Here is a 22,304-nt window from a genome sequence, read left to right as displayed (position 1 = left end):
ATTCTATATATATTAGGATTATACTACATTAGGATTTTGTTATAAATTGTTGAGCTCAGCGAAGCGCAGCTCTCACTGGTCAAAAGGGTGTTTCGTTGTAATGCTGTGGAACGTTTTGAAATTCAGACGCACAGATTGAACTTTAACTAACCTAACCCTGGGCGTGCGGGCAAAACGGGAAATTTCGCAAAATTTTGGGTAATATAGCTTAGCTCAGCTCCACCCGCCGTGCACCGCATGTGGCGGATCCTAGTATATATTAGAAGCTTTTAGTATAATATTGGTGCTTATAATTGGACATGAAATTTAAATCATTCCATTCTTAGTAGTATTTAAAATAATGTCAATACATAAATTATTAATGCTTATATTGGTTAAAGTTAAGAACAATCTGAATATTATATAAAAAAATATTAAATCGATATTTTATAGCTGGCCACTTTTGCCAATACGTGGCATAGGCACGAACAACTTCCACGTTCGCCGCCATTTTGACATCCAGCGAATAGTAGAGACTTCAGTGGATTGAAACGTTTTTACTACATATTACATATATTTGCTTCAAAAAAAACGTAAGTTCGCTTTTTTTGTTACAAATAGCTTTAAATTTAAAAATAATTCTGGTTATACTTATAATTATTCTGTGAAACAAACCCTGGGTGGCGACCCTAACAGAATTATTAACAGCGGTATTCACCAATCTTTGTCTTAAGTCGCAATACTGTAACTTGGTATGTAATAGTAACATCAATAATTTTTACCCTTTTTCTATATTGTAATAAACTTACTTATTGTTGATTATATTATTTATAAAACATTTTTATGTCGAATTCTAACTACGACTTGCCATGTCATTATCATTGATTATAGTAACGTATAGTGACGGATGAGTCAGAAAATGTGAATAGTGAGGTATTCATAATAGTTTAAATTACCTTTCAGGAAAATAAAAAAACAGCAAAATGGGGAATATGTTTGCAAATTTATTTAAAGGCCTATTTGGCAAAAAAGAAATGAGAATATTGATGGTGGGTCTTGATGCAGCTGGTAAAACCACAATCTTATACAAACTTAAATTAGGAGAAATCGTAACGACAATTCCCACAATTGGTAAGTTTTTCTTTTCATGTTGAAATTTAAAACTTTGAAATTGTAATAAACATACATTTTTATAAATTATGATAAGTTAATACTTTCAAATAATATTAATACTTAGTTTTTGTTAAAATGTTGAAATATAAAGCTTACAGATGTATTGGTAATAAATCATAGTTTCAAAATATCAAAGAGAAAGTGTCCATATTCTGACTTTAACAGTGATGATGAAATGATTAAGAGATAAGTTTTGTAATGTGTGTCATTGTAAAATATCTTTACATAAATTTAAATGTTTCTATTCCTATATATAATGTTATATGAATAATTCAGTTATTAACTTGTATAGAATAAATATCTCAAATTTTGTTAATATAATAAGAATATTTTAAAGATAGATTAGATTTATATAATGTAAAACATTAATGAATAATATACAACAGGTTTTTAGTGAGATTCCCACTTAACAGAAATAATTATTATTTATTATTTTCAGATACTTGCTCTTATTATAAGACAAGTATGCATTATGTGTTGAGTTCTACCACTCAATTCATAAAATGAAAATTTGGTTGCAAGTGTGTTATATTCCCTCTGTCTACCCTGCTAAATATAGCATATAGCTAATAACTATAAAAATGTTTATGTATAGTTAATGATTTCAGGATTTAATGTGGAAACTGTAGAATACAAAAACATCAGTTTCACTGTGTGGGATGTAGGTGGTCAAGACAAAATCAGACCATTGTGGAGGCATTATTTCCAGAACACACAGGTATTTTCTTATATATTTATAATTAATGTTAGTTTTATTACATTTTATGAATATGTTTTTCCTTTTCAATGAAGTATTTAAATTCTTTGTTGTTACAAATTTTTATTTGTTAATAAACATTTTGATATTTTCTCTAAAAGTGCAGTGTATTTTATAATTATATTGCTTATTAGACTACAATATTACTAAAAAAAAGTAGTTATAGCTATCTTAAAAATAAGCAATGGTAAATGATTTAAACTTTTATTAAACAAAATGGCTCTTGTGTGACTTTTTACATAATTTTTACGCTGTGTCCTGCACAGATATCAGAATAGACACCAAAACCTCGCTCCTCGCTTTATTTTGTTACCAAAGCAAGAAAAATGACAATAATTCATTTAATAGAGTATTAATCACAGCTTTAACCATACAATTATAGTCAGATGCTGCGTCGCTGATCTATAATAGTCTCAATTATTCTTACAATTGGGACCATTGTGTTTAGTTGATCTTACATTGATATTTTTAATTTTGACAAGAAAATATTTTTTTTTAGGGTCTCATTTTTGTAGTAGACAGTAATGATCGGGAGCGTATCGGCGAGGCGCGTGAGGAGCTCATGAGAATGTTAAGTGAAGATGAGTTACGGGATGCAGTACTTTTGATCTTTGCAAACAAACAGGTAATCATTTTGTCTATCATAGTATATCTGTATGAGTCCAAGTGAAATGGTTAAGATAATGTAAAGAATTGGATATTTGTTTTGTTTGCTTACAATTGTTATGCAATAGAAGAGATGTATATTTTCTTTATTATATGCTAAGACTATTTTGTACAGTCATGTCTAAGGTAAACATTTAAAAGTAATAGTTTTTTGTAACAAATACAAAAATAAATTAACCTGCAACAGTAAATCTTATTAGTTTTTAAATATTTCTTTTATTTTGTGAGAATGTTTTCATGTCTTGTTATATGGTAGCATAGATATCTAAACAATGAAGGCCAAAGGATGTACTTATGAGTCATTAATCTGTAGGTGTGGGAACCTAAAATTATAAGTTTATATTATACATATTTTGTTTTCTATAACAGATTTTTTTAAAGTTTTTAATTGTATTATTTTTTGTTTATTTATTTATACACTTTACTATACACACAGAACTTATATTAATGTAAAGAAACAAAAGGAAAGAAAAAAATCCAGTTGGTAAACACAAAAGCACAAAAGACAATTTTTCAAAGCACTAATTAAGTACTTTCTTCCAGACAACCTTTAGTTTAGGAGATATAAAAAAGTTATAATAGTATGTGTAATATACATACATATAAAATATTATCCCCTAATTCATAATCATAATAAACACAATACAATAAGACATGTCCAAAGTGTAGGTTTGCAGGATAACAGAATAAAGAATCATCTTAAATTTAAATTATACTTACACACTATATGAACAAGTTGAACTCTTGTTTCTTTCCCTTGTAAACATTTCCTTTTATTATTATTAACATGTCCTTTTATATGTAGGATCTGCCGAATGCCATGAACGCAGCGGAGATAACAGACAAGCTGGGCCTGCACTCGCTGCGCAACCGCAACTGGTACATCCAGGCGACCTGCGCCACCTCCGGCGATGGCCTCTACGAGGGGCTGGACTGGCTCTCCAACCAGCTTAAGAACGCCAACCGCTAACCTGTGCTCCCACAGACTTATCTGATTACTGAAAGAGACTATGGTTTAAGATATGTTCACTTTATTTGCTATAAATACAATGTATGTGCGAAATTTATGTACTACCGTCACCCGTCGACCGAGCTCGCATCGCATACCCAACACGCTTGCCGCGCTTAGTACTCGCGACTCTTCCTCCTGCCGACGATTGAGATATCCATATCTATCTATTGATTTGTACAAAACGAGGGGTCGCGCCTGTGCTGTGGTGCAAAGGTATTAGTCAATGGGATTGCGTTGTTTGTTCGATCTCTGATGACGTCGAACAAATATAGTGTGTAAAGTTATTGCAAAATTACATTTTTTTTTGTGTTTATATTTATCTAAACGAAATATGAAACTGTACATTTGATTAATCGCATTGTGATGTGGATAGGAACATGTGTAGCTGACTCGTGATGAAGTGGATCACACCGTAACATGTTTTATATGTATACTATAATATTGTGGAATAAGTTGTCGTAATAAAGTATTTAAAGTTAATTCACTTCATGAGTTTGATTCACTGGTTTACTAGCAACCCCCGTGGTGGGTACGTGACCTAGTTCAAACAATGGTTATCGCGTCGTAAATCTATATTTGCGATCGACCAACTGCTATAAGCTGGTTCCGTCTAATACGCAGCTTACTAATAAAACGTTTATTAGTTTAGTTATTTCTTATTTATCGATGTCGATTATTCAATTTCAAGCCATTTATTTACTACTAGTAGTTTATTTTAGTTATGATATTTTATTTATTAAGTGCATTTTTTACAAGTATCTTTCAGAAGCAACGGGAGTTTTATTTTTATTTCTTAAATTAAATGTCACTATTCACATCGCTCTGTGACTGACTTGAGCAGTTTCGATGGCAACTGCAGTCGTGTACACGTACAGCATATTCAGTGTATATTCGTTTGATGCGAACGACTATGTATTATGATAGTTTATTTTTACGGAAGTTAACTAGATAGAGTAAGCTGTTATGTATTTAACACTCGAAACCGTTCTCAGCGACCTTGTCGGATGGAGTCGTGACGACTTGCATTTAAAGTTGACTTCTCATGACGACCCGAGATTTAATTTAGGTATATGTATTACTGACATGGTGTCATTGAAGTAACGTGCGATTGTGCTCAGAACTCTTCGGTGGTACTCTGCTCTTACACAATTAATTATAACTTAGCATTTTTATAATAATTTAGAAGAAATTATTAAACACAATTTAAGGATATGATTATGTGGCGTGTGGTGGAGATTTTTTTTATTAATTAATTTTTATGAAAATCAAGATGATTCAATGGAAAACGAAATGTGACATTCCGGTTTGTCTTAATGCTGTATTATGGAATAAAATATCCTCACCAAATTTAGTTTTTACTTGAAAATCCTATGCTTGTTAACACTAGAAGCGCCGCCGTCCCATTTTTGTCCCAAACGCAAGTTTGATTGTATATAACTTTTTTATTTGTTAATTTATGTTGATGAAACTTTTTGACTATTACCAATTTTACACCTTTATTTAATTAAAAATATAAATAATTTTATAGCAGTCATACTTTTTGGAAAAAAAATAGATTTACCTAGAACTGCCGCTGGGTCATTTTTGTCCCGCCATTATTATTTTATTATTTGAGGGTATAATTTGACATATTTTCATGCCTCGGGGACGAGGTGGAGGTGAGAGGGCGATGCGGGGGCAGAAAAAAATAGAATAGTAGGTTTAGCAGTCAATGCCTAAGTTTTTATGGTTCTGTAGCTTTTAAGGAAAAAAAAACCCTTATAAGATCATTTTTTTGTCCATCCGTCTGTCTGTGCCTTTATCTCAGGAATGCTTGGAGAAATCGAGTTGATATTCATATGAGTATATGAATATCATCTATATGACGATCTACAGTCACTTGATTTCCTGAAAAAGCGCCCTTAAAAAAAGATATTACCATTTATATAGTAAAAAACATGTATTTCGACACTATACAGGGAATCAAACTAATAAGGTACTTTCAGTTAACCTAGAATTATGAAATTAGGCAGCTAGCATCTACATGTAGTACTAGTACAGGAAAACTATACATTTATGTATAAATCTTAAAAAATAATAGCCTGAAAAGTGGGGTAAAATTGGTGTCAGTACTAAATTTTGCCGCTAGTTCAAGTGAAGTATCAGATGAAAGGATGACTAAGCTAGGCTTGAATTTCAGAAAAACACTCGATACCAAATGTGGGCAATTGTAGGGTAGGTAGAGGGAACCTGGAAACCTAGTGCTATGCACTCCACTGGCATTTTCCGCCGAATTCTGGAGGCATTACCACGCAATGTTATAAATCATCTGTGATGTATCACTGATGAAGAATATATAAAAGCATTACATGGCGTAATAATAATATTAACTAATTTCAATAACTTATAATTTTGTAAGAGTTATTCTGTTAGTTGTCATGACCTTAGAACGTATTTGAAATATTTGATTTTTTGGTACTTTTATGTTTGTTAAATAATAAGAATTGATTATTAAAAATGGTCTACATATTTTACGAATTATTTTAATAATATATTTTTTGTATTATACCAACAATCAACATAATAAGTAGAATGGGACACATTTGTCACGACGGCGGTTCAAAGGGGGTATCAATCTTCGGCACTTCTAGTGTTAAACCTGTTTTTGATCTCTAATAATCAAAATTGTAAACACGTACTATACATGTTAATTCAATATTCTCTCGTATTTTTTATTTTAATTGATATCATACATTATATAAAAGCATTATTAAAAATAGACCAATATTTATTTATTATGATATGACAATGAAGTAGGAGACATTCAATTGAATTTCCTTAAATATAATAGATACATTATAGAACCTAAGGTTTAGGTCATATATTCAGAAGTTATTGGTAGTATAATAATTTCTAATCTCCGCTCGAATATTATTGATGTATAAAAAAGTTATAGTTCCAAGCTATATTTTATGGAAATGGCCAACAGCAATACTCATCGCTACAATATTTTATTTTGTCTTACCAGATCAGGAAGATACAAACAATTGACAACGCGTGGGAATCGAACCCATATTCGTCGCTACTACTGTCAGATGAAGTGTGTGATAAAGGAAGGTGTGATAAAGGACTTAATTACTCAATTGATTTAAGAAGACGATACTAGTTTATACGTCAACCATAATGATATTCCTTAACAAAAAAATATATGTAAATGTTCACCAAAATGATTAATCTTATTAGATTTAATCTGTGATTACACTGGCTTAGTAATGATGATATTTATCTTCACACTTTTCCCCTATTAATGCGGCGTAATGATGATATTAATAACTATGAAAAAATTCAGTGATATCGCCACCGGGAATTATTGAAAATATGGTAATACAAAGTATGGCGTTCAACTCTTCCACCAGCACACTTTCTTTAAATGGGCTAAGAGTGTTGTATCACTTCTTACTAAAGGTGTACTGCTTGGTGACTATGAGTCGGAAATTGTAGCAAATTAAAAAAAAACAAAATGTTAGTGTTACAGGAAAAAAATTACATATGAAAAAAAGTAATACAAAATAAATCATCTTCACGTTATATCCTGCATACAGCATGGTGACAGAGGGAACGTAGTGTTAAGTAGAGTCAACGTTACCATAATAGGAGATGTCGTCATTTCGCGTAAAAAAATAGCTCGATTTGTTGAAGACAGTGATGTTCGCAGTATACGTCTTGTCATTCGAGTGACTGCGGTAAGTACAATGATAAAGCTAAACAAACTGGACTTTAGTTTTGAATAGATATGTATGTTCATGTAACGTTGTTTTTTTTATCTTTCGGGGCAATTTTTTCTTAATATTTTTTTTACATTTTAAAAATTTCTTATACTTTACTACACAGAAATTGCGTATAGGTACAACATATACTTAATAGATATATTTTTTGGTGATTTTTTTGAAAATGTAAGAAGATTCATAGTTAATCTACTTTTAAAATCAACTGCCTTAAGGTAAAAACGGTGCTGTTGAAAGTATTGTTATGCAGAGACAGTTTTGTTTCTAAAGGTTGGTACTCAAGAAATATGACCAAAGGTACCCACACCTTTTTTATCCAGCGGAAACTTTTACGGGTACGCCGCCCGAGTGGGGACTCAAGCGGATTATGTGGGACTCGTGGTTGGGGAGATGTAGTCCGTCCACACTACCCACTAAAAGCTCACGGTGCTTCTCCTCGACCGCCATAGGCCGGGGCTACGGTAGCCAAGGTATTCATTCTTCCATGACCCCGACAACTCACGGGGTCCTCGAATGGTTAATAAGCTACACCAAGAATCTGTTAGAATTTGTTACCTATTAGGTAAGTAGGTACTTATATAATAGGAGGACAAATACAGATTGTCCTAGGAACTCGACGGATCCAAACATCCTAAGATATACTTGCAAAGTAAGATAGATACAAGCTGGCAAGACACATGCAATAAAGTACGTGATCGTTCTCATCGTCACGTAGGTATAGTCAAATATTTTAAAATTTTATACACATATTCGGTTTTGTTAGACAAAGCATAGCACTCTGGTGAGTCATCCAGTATGCAATGCAAACTAAATAGGCAAAAATTGAAAATAACAATTCTAGGTCCTCTATGAATGCCGCTAATAATATAATTATAATAAAATGTGATCAAAAAATTTTATATTGGAAAACAAAGCATCAGAATTAAAAGGGTTAAATATGATAGTATATTTACATATACGAGAGGACTCGTAAGGACTCGTAACTTAATAATTAAAAAAACGAATTCAACATTTTAAATTTTATCGTTATTCTAGTGTGCCTGGCGAGGACGTCAGGTTAATTTCATAAAATATTTTATGTATTTTCATCTGAACACGTCAAAATTTCTAAAAACGAACCTTTTCTAAAGAACGGTAAGTAAGTATAGTTTTAAAATAGAGATTTCGATTTTTTTATATAGAGACAAGCTAAGCTAATAAAATGGTGTTAATTAAAAACATTTTTTTCTGCGGTAATATTTAATCTGTATTATTAATACATAATTATACTTATACCCCCGTTTTTACTACGTTACTTTTTTACTTTCATTGCAATTCTATTCTATACATAAAATTGATAATATATTATGACTATCATTTTAATCGTTATCAAAATATCCAAGGACGATTATTTAATAGATACCATACTTTACAATCACCAATATTATCATTGAAAGTCAAACTTGTAGGGAAAAGTAAGTAAGGTTTACAAAATATATATAATTTTTTTTCGAAACATCAAGGCTTTGATTTATTCATTAAGTCTGTCGTTGGGTTGAAATTTGGCAAGAAGTCAGAATTTGACTGAAAACTGAAAAGCTTCCGCAAAAACACAATGTGTTCTTGCTGGAGTTAATATTGTGGAAATTTGAACCCGCTTTTACAGTCCACTAACAGTAGGCAATCATTGCCATTATCTTCGCTTAATAAGGGCAGACTAACAAAATTAAAGCATACCTGTTATAAGTATAAAAGATGTCTATCTCGCATCTTAACCAACTAGTAGGTAATTCATGACTTAACTAAAATAATTACATACTATCTACTTTAATTTGTACATACACCAATAGAAAATGATGAACAGAGAACCTAGGTCCTGCAAGGATCTAACAGCTACACAACATAAAGAGTTTTATTTAAATTGGTACAGTACTTCAGAAGATGTGCGTGAACAAACAGACAAACAAAAAATTAAAAAATCATAGATTTACACTGCTTTTTCGTAAATAAGTATATTCAATGTACAGACTGACTGATAGATGTACTGACTTTTTTTTTACTGTTTCAATACGGTATACATTACATAGATAAAAGATTACAGTATAAATAAAGATATTATGTGTTTAATAAAAACCTAACCAAACGCAAGCACTCTGTAGGTACCTATATGACTTTTCTAAGTATTAACTAATAGATCTCACTGATATAAATCTTCTAAGTTGTTTATTGCAATGTAAAATTCCATGGACTTTGCCTTTATTTAAGTTTAATTTTATAAATGAGGCTATACTCGTATGTGAACGTTTAAAATTGCTCACATTCTTTATATTCATGGGAATTCCATGTACCTACCTAACTATTATTATGAATGATATTTTATGTTTAGTTGGCCGCGGCGACTTTGTACGCATAACACCATGCCAAGTTAATTTATTAGTTTATACACGTTCAGAACAATGACATGATTGCGGTTTAATTGATCTCTATGAACGAATGACGCGCAGACTCTGCCTATTTCATGTATATAATAATTTGCATTAATATTTTCCAGTACCTATCTATCTACTTATATAGTGAGGTTTTATTATTTTAATTTTTAGTCCTCCTTCCTCCTTCCAGAAATCTCTAAAGCTGAAGCGGTTTGTTCTCTCTTCATTCTCTTCTCAGGAACTTCTGTTTCAAAATAAAACTACGGTTCCTCGATTTCCTGAAAAAATCTTATTTTTATATTTACTTAAAAAAATATAGCCATTTATATCGCAAAAAACGCGTATTTCGACACACAGACTCAAAATTAATAGGGTAGTTCCGGTTGACCTAGAATTATGAAATTTGGCAGCTAGATACTACAGGTAGATGAGGTATCAAATGAAAGGGCTCTGGCTAACCTAAGCATGAATTTCAGAAAAATCTCGAGACATCCAATTTTTCTACAGAATCCTCGGTGGGCGAGTCCGGCTCACGCTTGTTCGGGTTTTATTATATTAATAAATGCCCTCAATATTTTTTCTCTTATATCTCCCAAGCACGGACAGCGATCAGTTACATTTTTATTATATGTATTGATTTAATGAACGAGTCATTCAAGTCAAAGTTTATTTTATATAGTTCATAATTATATTTTTTTAAATCTATTTTTACTTGCGTACTCATAAATAAATAATACAAACATGTTATTCCTACCGTTTCTTTAAAACAAAATGAAAATAATAAATATTTTTAAAGTAGTGGCTCGAGTAGACTACGAAACTGTTTTGACATTTTCACCAGCCACCACCACCACGTTTGTAAGTACAAATAGACACTATTGAAAAAAAACATACAAGTGAAAACAGTAGGATACATTAATGTCTGACATTTATGTCGGAATTTCTGTAGTAGCCTATTCGTACCTTAAGAGAGCTAATATGCATCATTAATAATATACAAATGTAAATAATTCATATGAGAAATAATAAATGGTTTCTATCTGTTTATTAATTTGTTATGTCGTGTGTGGGTACTTATACAGATATTTAATGCATCTTGTTTTCTGCAATCCTTAATATTTCGATTCTGCATACAAGATTCTAGTTCTTGTGTATGTAAAATATTCCTTTGGCTTTATGCCAATTTGGATTTTCTAATAAATACTTTTACAAACCAATATACGAGTACATTAGTAAATGGGTCCTTTATGTTTGAAAGTTACATAGGAAACGTTCAGGGATTAATATTTACGTTTATTATGATAATGTAAATAAAGTACCTACAATATATACCTACAGTGTAATATTACAGGTAAGGTAAGCGTCCTCTGTTTCGGCAGCTTAAGGTTCTTATAAATTTAAATTATTTTAAATATATTATTAAAAGTAATATGAATTTGCAAATTTAAGTGTAGTCTTTTGGCAGTAATTTAATGTGTGAATTATGCCGTTTAACTTAAGTTACATTTTTATAATAATTTATTTGTGGACCTCTTGTTTGAACCCTAACCCGTGATAATGTTCCGGAGGAACGTTAATGGAGATTAGATTATTTCTCTTGCCAAAACTTCTTTATTTTTCTAATATTCACAATATAACAATTATTTATATCATTAGAAATTGTAAGAGTGCAACGTGCAGAACGCGGCGTGCGCGGCGGGGCGGGCGGCGGCGGGCGGCGGGCGGCTGGCGGCGCTGCAGTTTTCCCCGCCCGCGCCGTGGGCCGCGCTTACGCCGTCGCCGCGTTTTCCGCGAGGGGCGCGCCGGCCCCCTCTCGCGCACGAGCTGGGAAATCGCTCCTCGCTCGCCTCAGTCTGGCTCGGCCGTCGCTCAGCCCCGACGTGTACGAGACGTGCGCTGCACTCGCCGCCCGCGACCGCGACCGCGACTGCGACTCCGACACCCGCCCGAACGAAGGAGCGCGGGCCAAAATAGTGAGCTCGTCGCCGGGAGTCACCAGTGGGAGACCGAGGGGAGTGCGGGCAGTGCCATGCTGCCTGCGCTGCTGCTGCTGCCGCTGCTGGCGCTGGCGCCGGCCGGCCCTGTCGCCGCGCGCCGCCACGCGCCCGACCTGCGCGAGGACGAGCCCGCACGCCGCACCACACGCCCCGCCGGTGAGTCCCAAAGACGACGAGCGCTACCAATTAAATTCTAATTATAATTAATCTTCTGCATATAAATCCTTCGTTGTCGCGACGCATTCTCATAAATGTTCCGACCGACTCACGATACGTTCGAGCGCATAGAGTATTAGATAACTATGAGTACGCTGTACGACTCGTACGGCTTGTACGACGAGCGGATTAGAACGTTTATGTAAATAATTACATTCCGCATTAGCTGACCTGCTAAAGGAGTAGGGCGACGCGGTTAATTAATTTGTACGTGGTAAGTACTGACTGCTGACTGCTGACCGACGCATCACGTCTGCGGCTTCAGTATGTCACAAACAGACGGCTCTGGGACTGAATATTGATATATATCTGACGTAATATTGTTATCAAACCGATATCTTCACTGTAACGGACAATAAAAACAATGCCACGTGAGACCAGCGATCGCCTTTTCCACTTCTATGTTGAAGGGAGAAATGTCAACGGATCTATTTTTGATTCATGATACAAGTTATCTTTATTATCGGCCAAAGACTCCGAGACGTAGATGCCTACGAATAACTGCTAGTTGATTTCTTAAAATAATTTTGTTATTATACACTTTATTGACTTTTTTCTTCAACATAGATAAAGGAGTAAGCTAAGGTTTAGACATTTAAATTAAATTATAAGTATGTTTGCATTTGTACATTATACGTGTATCTATTATATTTAAAAAAAAGTTTGAGTAGGTTAAATATTTTTTATTATATCTATTAAAGTATCTCCTAATGTAAGTTATGAAATTATAATTATAAATACATGTGTAATTGTGATTATCATATACGAAGTGAAGATAATAAGTTTATTAATAAGTAAATAAACTAAAGTGTACGCTATCATAACAAAGATAACAGGTGTCCATTACCTTTGCTAACGCTGGCTTACTCGAGGGATATGCGTAATACTATTAAATCACTATATTCTATGGTTATTATTATAAGATATTTATGGATTATGCCCAGTCGAGGCGCAGGGGTAGAAGAGTGTGACTGTGAATGAGATAGGTAGTGGTTTCAATTCCCACTCGAGGAAATGAAATATTTAATACGTCAACACAAACATTGTGTATATATAGATATAGATTTCGGCAGAATAGAATTATTGCCTTAATGGTAACGGATTGTTTCAAAACCTAGCAGCACCTATCCCAGATTTCCCCTGTCTACCCTACTATGTGCGCTGTAGTCTAATATAATGTTACATCCAGCTGTAAAGGTTTTAGCTTTAAACACTTAAAATCAATTTAGCAGTGTTAAAAAAATGAAAATGAGTTTTAAAATACTAAACCGCAAATTGCAAAATAATATTATTTTTCATTTAAAATAATAACAGTAACTGTTCTTTACGTATTCGTACCATTGATGCAAAATGAATATTACAGAGTAATTGGCGTTAGAGGCGCGTCGAGTACATTTTAATTTAAAACAATGATACGAAACGATTGTGTCAAGATCATTTGAAATGGTTCCTTCTTATTTCGTTGTGTAAACACTCGAACGTACGTGTACGACTGCAATCTTATCAGCGTGTACGATTCTACGTTTGTTTAACGTAATTTTGCAAAGATTTTCAATTATTGTTTCATAACAATATTTATATTAATTTATATAACTTTGCTATCTATTCTTATCTTGATTCTTTATATCTATTTTACTTATAATTATTTTGTGCATGAATATTGCTGATTATTATCATAGATTTTTTTTTTAATATTGAAATACGAACTTTTTGATGATAAAATTTTTTAATGTTCAATTTTATGTTTCTATAAGCTTTTTTTTATTTCCTCATTTTTTATTTAGTTCTACTCGCTGAGATGTGTGTTTTTAGCGTACCTACTTATTCATAAAACATAGTAATACGTACAAGTTTTTGATTAGTCGAATAAATTAAACAAAGGAAGGTCGTTTAAAGGTGAAACTTTGCTTAACATTTCAAGTCTCTATTAACTGTTTTAGAATAGTTAAATAAATATAATATGTTGTCATATGCTTTGTTAAAATATTCATATAGATAACAAAAGAGTGTATATGTAAGTACTAAGATTTGCACACAGATAAGGTGTATAACTTTTACAAAACGACGATAAATATGTGACAGAATGAAAAAAAACCTATGTCATATTTTATTGCGATATTTCAAGTAAACGAAAAGAAATGTTGGCAAAAAAAGATCTTACTTTTAAAAGAAAAACCTAATGCTAGTGGGCAGTATTGGAAAAGATAAAATTTTGGTATGTTCCTACTTGTAGATACCAATTTTTACAGTCCGAATTAATTAAAACATACATGCCTTCGTTATATAGAATATGTCACCTAAGGGAAATATTACTTCTAAATATTTACATATCGCCTTTAAAATATATACAAACTAGAAAAGAAGAGGTTTCATTATTTCCCTGTTGGTAATACCAACAATTTAAATGTTTAAAAGTAGTTAAACTTACTTAACGTTCTTTTGCTGTTTACGTTTTTGCCTTGAAGATACTTTCTCGTCTCAGTGTTCATAAAATTACAAAATATTTTATACATTTAACCTTGTCTGAGCGCCAGGACGATGTCGTGCACGTAGTATAATTATAATAGACACCAAGGACATACAGCGACATCTTAGCTACAAGCGATTCACTTTCTTGACAACTTTCATTCATTTTTCGTAAAAATTAAAATTAAAAGTGCTTGCCAGAAATATATTAAAAAGCGTGCCAAAAATTGTAATACCGAGAAGAGAAAAAAGTTGTCATCGTCGTCTAGACTATACAACGAGACGCGACGTGATAGGGATACCTGTATCAATTATAAAATATGTTTTTTTTTCATACATATGTACATACATTTTACTTTTAATATTTGCTCAATATGATTTACGAGAATTAGGGAAGGCCTATGTCCAGCAGTGGACAAAAGATGGCTGTTGATGATGATGATGATGATGATAAAAAATAATGATTAAACTAAATCAGTTTCATGCTGTATCCTGCTGTGTGCGCACAGCAGGGTAAGCAGAGGGAACCTAGTGTTAAGCCACTCTGTTCCCCACTTTCCGCCGAAATCGGTAGGCATTGCGTGTTGAGTAGCAGAAGGTAGAGACCCCGCAGCGGGGTAGAGACCCCGCTTTTCCTGGAGCCAGAGCGAAAAAATGGAAAAGTAAATTTTAACAAATATTTCATTTCCTCGAATGGAGATCGAAACCACAACCAATCGCTTTTACATTCACACTTTGTGCCTATACCCCGCGTCTGGCCTTATTATTTTTACATAAATATTTTTATATAGCTATTACTTTTAATATTTGTTCAATAATCATTACTAAGCATTAATCCTTTCGAATAAATATCTGGGCATCGATGCTCTTTCAACTATTATAGACAGCTGTGGATGACATTGATGGCTTAAAATTAAAGAACAATTGCCACCCACCGGTGCCGTCTCGCTAAAGTAACATCCAATAAATGAATGCTTACTTCATGTGGGGGCGATCCCATAGCAGCACACAAAGGATAAGAACACTCGACAACATCTAACAATAATTATTTTTATATTGTTTTTATTGCAAAAAGATGAGCAACTACTATATTAAAATTACATTGTGATTTTTTTTAAACTTGTATTTTAATAAGCAAAATAAACTACTAGTTGTTTATATTTTTTTTATTTTCACGCGACGTTGAAATGATGTACCTGCATATTATGTTTATTTTTATGAACAGCAATTAAGTTAGATAAAAATTTATTATTATTTTATTGTTATAGAAGTTGTATACTTTAGTGCACTTTTGGCCTTGCTAATTGGAGATAAATTAAAGCTATACAAAAAAATATGATAAGCATAAACAAAACGAGGAACTATAATTAGACATTGTTCACGTAGTATTTTTGGCACAATGATTGGACTTTATCAAATGATCTTGTAACCCGAAGGCGTGCTATATCAATACACGTACTCGATAATAACTTGTGTTTGGAATGAAAATGTATTTCTTGCGACTATTATTGTTTATGAAAGCCTGTCGTTGCTCAGATACATATGGTGCTACTGTAAACACGACAGGTTGTGGGTTCAATTGACACTCGAGGAAATAAAAAATGCGCGCTGCGTTTAGTTCCGCCACTCGCGAAATGCATCCAGAATTCATTTTATAATAATATTTAAAAAACACATCTACAATATCCTTATACTGTAGTAATGATATCTTTGTTTCTTATCGGAAACCGCATGGAATAATATCTAGCAACTCTAGAACAGATTTCAGTTACGCTAATGGTCAACCGTGTTTAAACCATTTGCACACTGTGCGGTGGATATGTTTATTATGTGCACATATATTAACAAGTAAAATCCGCGGCTTTCCTTCCCATTTCATAATATTGTTTTGGCTTAAATTGATTGCTTTTCATTAAAACAAATATATATGTAATTTAATAGTTATAGATTACCATATCGTCATTATCTTATCTTTCATTGAATTTTTGCTAATATTCCAAATTGAGACGTCAATGAGTTTCATTATTAATTAGATACAATATACGAGTGTACAGTTAAAGTCAGGGCCAATATGGGGCGTGGAGTAGTAGTGTGTCGGTGTCGTACTAATGAATACGTAATGCTGCGCACACGCATGTAATTGTGCATGAGAATAATCCTGATTTCTGGAATGTTTATGCATTTTATATTATACAAGATTGTTTGTTTAACGTCGCGTTTGGAATGAAAATGCGTTTGTACGTCTGATTATTGCGACTCCGGCGGATAATTGTCGTACGCTACCTTTTTAGTTACATATACATATAACGTGTCCTCTTAAACGTCGAATGGTAATGACCTGTGTGGAATTAAGAAAAAAAAAAGGAAATTTATCAACGAGAATTACAGAAAAATTACTTAAAGTTATGAGATACTTTTGTAAATAAGATTTTTAGCTTTGTCTGTCTCACTTAAAGTTAAAAAAATATTTAAGGTTGAAAATATTACAGAAAAGAATGTTGATCTACTTTTGTTCACATAATAAAACTTATTTATAAAAATACAAGTATGACGTTTTTAGGGTCCCTTACAATGAATGTAAGAAACGGTACCCTTATAGGATAACTTTGTCCTTTCCTCCAGAGTATTTATCACGAAACTGCGTGAATGTTCAATTATTACAAATATTCAATTTTACAGTAACACAGCAAAATCTACTTTCAAGTTTCTAAGTCAACGCTTTCAAAGGAACGTTTAAGCATTATTTTTACTGTGTTTTGTATGGAAATTCACCGCGTAATCGAGTAGAGTTCTTCCCGTGGACGTACAATTACGAAATTGGACAAGAAGTGAAAACTTGCAGTACAACTCAAATTAAGAAAAACTCCAAATAGTTAAAATTTTTGGATATTTCACAAAAAAAAATCATTACAAACTGTGCTTCCCTTTACCATACAATCCTGAAATTGGAACGGAACTCTCAGTATGCGAGTCCGACTCGCATTTGACCAGTTTTACATTAAGTCTCAATTTTTTATCCAGTCTATTGTGTTTTTATTTCTTGAAATTAAAACAATAGTATTTATTGACGAACTATTTTAAAATATTTCATCAATAAATACTATTGTTCAGTACGGTACTGAACAATCGTAAATTGCATTCGTCGTTTGCTGTCACAAGACTTCCAATTCAGCATATAGTTCATTGCCCTGACTTGCATGTAACAAGCGATCCGTTGTGTGGCGTCACTTTAACCTGCTGCTTGCAAGAGACTTCTGCTAAATAAATAAAATAAAAAAAACACAAATATTGTACTCGAAATTCTATTTCAATTAATTGCTTCTACAGTATCAATAGAATAGACTTTTTCGAAAATCAATATTTTAATGATGGGCACCCCATTTAAAAATTTAACTCGATGATTTTTGCAAAAAAAAAACATGGCGACAAAGTTCGTATTACGCAAATATTGCAATTCAACTACTGCAAAAAATTTCTGACACCTTATTTTTGGTGCAGCAGGCATAACTCTCAAAATTGAAAATTCTTTTATTATGTGAGGTTTACATTTTTTTTATCTATAAATATTGTTGTTAAATATCTTAGTATGTGATATAAATGCAGTATAAATAAAATATCTGTATTCACCAGTCAAACTTAACGTGCAATAAATACGTTACTTTCTATTGCGGTTTGTCTCAGATACACTAGGTTTACGATATATGTATTTGTGGGCCGTATACATTTAATTATTCAACACCTCTTGAATTAAATTATTAAATAACTTTATTCAAATATATATTAACCAACTAAAGAATATTTTCAAAAGTTTGCCGAGTTTAAAGAGAATATATACGGTTCTTTCGACAACGATCGTATTATGTCTCAAATATAAATATTAGTACATTCCCAAATTTTTAGGGAGTTTTAATGCAAGCTTAAAATATTTGTGTCCATAAAATTTTCGAAGTTAAAGAATTCTAATACAATTAATTTCAATTCGACATTAAACTAAAATAATTATTGTAAGGCGTTCGTTATAAAGAAACATTAATCTTTCAAGAGCAGTCCCATTCACATTGACAGGGTTGGTTGATATAGGTGTCCGCAATCACAAGCGGCGTTTTAAATTCGAATAATAGACATTAATTTTGAATACGCGAGATAGGAATGCCGTCGGCGCGGATTCGGGGCAGGTAGAATTTTTAGCGCCTTTACGATCTGATCCTGGCGTGTCGTACGCCACCCACGGGTTCTAATTAAGTCGGTAGTCGACAAAGGCGTCGGGCTGGCCATAACGCTGTCGGATTACGGACCGGCGGGTCGGGCGGGTCGTCAACCGGCGGTGCCCTCGCGTGCTACAATTGCACACAATACGCCCCCGCGCGACCCCCATACTCCAAAAAGTTAGAAAAGTGTGCGCGGTGGGACGCTACGCCCGCGCGATGCCATCTCGGCGCCAGCGCAGCGCCTCGGCCTCCGCTGCCTGCACTAATTACTAATTCACTTTTAAATTCGACCATCTTGTAACTGTCCGGGCTCACACAGCCGTCGACGAAGGTGCGGACGGATGCATTTAATTAGAAATTTACTTTTAAGGACGCGTGAATTATGGCGGACATTAGAAGACTCTACTGAGAATCGATAAATGCAGCATTGACCCATCTTATTTATTTTATTAAGTCTTCGAAGGTAAAAATGGCAGAGAAAGATCAGATTTGAGTATTCAGATGAATGAGAGATTATTATCTTTATCGATACTAAAGTTTCCGATAGCGTGGCAGGTCGAGGGAGCTGGTCGTTCGGGTGAATTGCTCCTCCCACGTACGCCCGGTTTGTTATGAACTTGAATTAAATGAATGACGCAGTTGTATGAATGGAGCGGCAATGAATGTGAGTCGGAAATGCAAGCTGCGCTTCAGCACGCTAGTCGATTGCGGTGGCACACGTGCATCCGCCCTCCGCCCTCCGCCCTCCTCTGCGATGTGCCCGAGCTGTTCTGGACCAGCACGGGTTCTCACATTATAGCTATTTCTTATTGTCTCATATGTGTAGTGTATTGAGAATATAGATGTTTCTTATTAACTAATTATTTCCTCGAGCGGGAATTGAATCTACAACCTGAAGCCTTTACAATCACACTTAGTGCCCCTGCGCCACGATTTCTTGTTTTGAAAAATAATATTTCTTAATATAAAAATATTATGGACAGTAATTTGATTTTAAAAGAGCAATATTTTACCTGTCATGCTTTTCTTAGTATTGATAAGACTTTTAAAAAATTGAATCCTAATTCTTATATATCCATCCAAAATTAACGGATGACATGGGCTCTATGGCATCTGAGATTTGACACGCCGGCGCAGACCGTAATGCGGCAAAGATTTAATCATAAGCTAACTTTATAACCTTTTATTTGCGGTTGGTAAAGAATGGCTTGCGGCTTGTGTGATTGTGAAATTCTACTTGTGTACGTGCAATGCGAAAAGAGTGTGATAATATTTTATCGGACCAACACTATTTAATATTGCCAGAGAAAGATAGAGGGGGTTGTAGAGCAACATAAACGTATAATTTTTTTATTGGAATTCCCGCGGCTTCGGGATTTACGCGGGAAAAACGCGTGTCGTGCGCATCGTCAACCACCGCCTAGATAGTAGATGAAATAAACTAAAATGAAAAAAAAATAATAAATAATTAGTAAACATTTTTATATTAGGTGCGATAATTTTTGCGATCAAAAGCAAATAAAATACCAAAAGATTTAATAATAAAATATGAATTAACGATTTATTAACTATATTACAGTAGGTACAGATAATCATACTAAAATAATCTTCCAGTGTTCTTGAAATATACGTAAATAAAATGAAATATAAAAATCTCTCTGCATAACAAAAAGCGAGCATTATTTTATTCTAACAAATACGAGTACTAAATGAACGGAACCGCACAGCGGAAAACCTGCCGTGTTTACTCTTAAATCTGCGATCGTACGATATGCGTTTACGTAATTAAAGTAGTTGCTTCAATCTATGATTCATTTTCTCATTGGAATGTTTCCTACTCTATAAGTAAACCACCATATTTATATTTTGTTTATTCTAGAAATAAAATTCGTATCAAACAAATAATAAATCTATAACAATTGACATTAACAATTGAGACAGTATCTATTTTTTTTTTACTATGACTACAAATATCACATTATTTAAAAAAATATGAAAAATATTATTGTTGCATACATTGGTGATTGCACTTACAACATATGAGTATATGGTTTGAATTTCATTTCGATAGCTTCAAGCGTTCTGGAGGTAAAGGCTCATAACAGACAGACAGACAGACAAATAGACAGGAAAATGATCTAATCTATATATATAAAAGGACTTATCCTCACTGTCTGAGGTAAGACGCACGCACAGCCGTAACCGCTGTACGTAGAAACGTTAAATTTGGACAAAAGTTTACTTTCGTAATCTGGACATCCACTAAGAAGGGATTTTGAAAAATTTTAACCCTAGAGGGGTGAAATAGGGGTTTAAAGTTTGTATGGAAAAAAATTAAATCGGCACCGATTCTTATAAAACTTGAAATTTAGATTTTTAAAAGTATTTAATTGAATACGTGTTCCATAGTTTTCTAGAATTCTCCCGCTAAGGGTGCAAATAAGGGGTTGAAAGTTTGTATAGGCTTTATTTAAATCGTCATCAATTTTTATAAAATTTGAAATTCAGACTCTTAAACGTATATAATTAAACACATGTTTCATGGTTTTCTAGAATTCACCCCCTAAGGGTGCAAATAAGGGGTTGAAAGTTTGTATGAGAAAATTCTTAAATCGCCACCGATTTTTATAAAATTTGATAATTAGACTCTTAAAAATATTTAATTGAACATATCTTTCATGGTGTTTTCTAGAATTTACCCTCTAAGGGTGCAAATAAGGGGTTGAAAGTTTGTATGGAAAAATCATTAAATCGCCACCGATTTTTATAAAATTTGAAATTTAGACTTAAAAATATTTCATTGAACACATGTTTCATGGGTTATTAGAATTCACCCTTAAATACGCAAGCGAAGCTGCGCGCGTCCGCTAGTATCTAATATCTGAGGGTTCTTTTTTTCTTAAAAGGTACGAAACCCTAAAAAAAAATCTCTCGGGAAGCTGAATAACACTAGTTATTTCAATAAATAATAGCGTAATTACAGGATTATGGTATTTGTTTAAAGAAATTAATCATAATGGTCGCAGGTGTGGCCTCGTAATGCTTTATTACCTTACTAGTGCATAAATTAGCAATTAGTTATTATAATTCAAACGCACACAGGCTCTGGCCTCTGGTCTCTCTATTATGTGCTGGTATCATTGCAGCTTTTAAGTCTATGAACCCTTAAACTGAATTGTTTAAACTAAGTATATAAACATGAGTAAGTTGAAAATGTGGCTAAAATTAAATATCTTATGAAACCTTTTTCATTATTTCTTATTTATACCGACTATAGTCGATTAGCTATGAAGTCTCAGCCGGAGCCGGAGTACCTAGTCATATTTAATTCTTGATTCAGCCAATTTTACAATTTATATATGTATCTTAAATAACTTAGTTTAGGTTTAGATTACATGAAATCGACTCGTATTATTAATTCAATTCATTCCATTCATTTCCGTTCTTCTAGTTATTTGCTATTGCTCGGTGGCAACGGAAATGCTCACAATAAACCAATTTGGTACATGAATGATCTCGACACGTTTAGGATTGTTATCATTATATGAAATTTATCATGACTTGTTGAAGTGTGTATGACACTGTGCAAAACTGTATTTAAATAGTTAATCAAATTTTTATTATGTGTTTAACTATAACTACATATATATATATTTTC

General features: G+C 33.1%; 2 protein-coding genes across 3 annotated transcripts in view; both read left to right on the top strand.

Moving 5' to 3' along the window:
- Nucleotides 1-417: 417 nt before the first annotated feature.
- Arf1 (ADP-ribosylation factor 1) lies at nucleotides 418-4,934 on the top strand. Of its 2 annotated transcripts, none has more exons than XM_085194060.1 (5): nucleotides 418-572; nucleotides 943-1,110; nucleotides 1,761-1,870; nucleotides 2,409-2,534; nucleotides 3,381-4,934. In XM_085194060.1, the coding sequence occupies exons 2-5, from the start codon at nucleotides 963-965 to the stop codon at nucleotides 3,543-3,545; spliced, it is 549 nt and encodes a 182-aa protein (XP_085050186.1). In that variant the 5' UTR covers nucleotides 418-572; nucleotides 943-962; the 3' UTR covers nucleotides 3,546-4,934. The 2 variants fall into 2 exon arrangements, with proteins under 2 accessions (XP_085050186.1, XP_085050187.1); XM_085194061.1 differs by having other exon boundaries at nucleotides 479-731.
- A 6,662-nt stretch (nucleotides 4,935-11,596) lies between these two features.
- Nucleotides 11,597-22,304, top strand: part of sog (chordin short gastrulation) — a 67,230-nt gene continuing 56,522 nt past the window's right edge. The window contains exon 1 of the mRNA XM_085193975.1: nucleotides 11,597-11,912. Coding sequence (XP_085050101.1) covers nucleotides 11,789-11,912 — 124 coding nt within the window. The 5' untranslated portion in view covers nucleotides 11,597-11,788. The remainder of the gene's footprint in view (nucleotides 11,913-22,304) is intronic.

The sequence above is a fragment of the Heliconius melpomene genome, chromosome 12 (genome assembly GCF_056956725.1).
Source record: "Heliconius melpomene rosina isolate 202511_hmr_F chromosome 12, ASM5695672v1, whole genome shotgun sequence".
In the NCBI taxonomy this organism is placed as follows: domain Eukaryota; kingdom Metazoa; phylum Arthropoda; class Insecta; order Lepidoptera; family Nymphalidae; genus Heliconius; species Heliconius melpomene.
The sequence above is the reverse complement of the archived record's forward strand: the minus strand, read 5'-3'. Positions and strand labels throughout refer to the sequence as shown.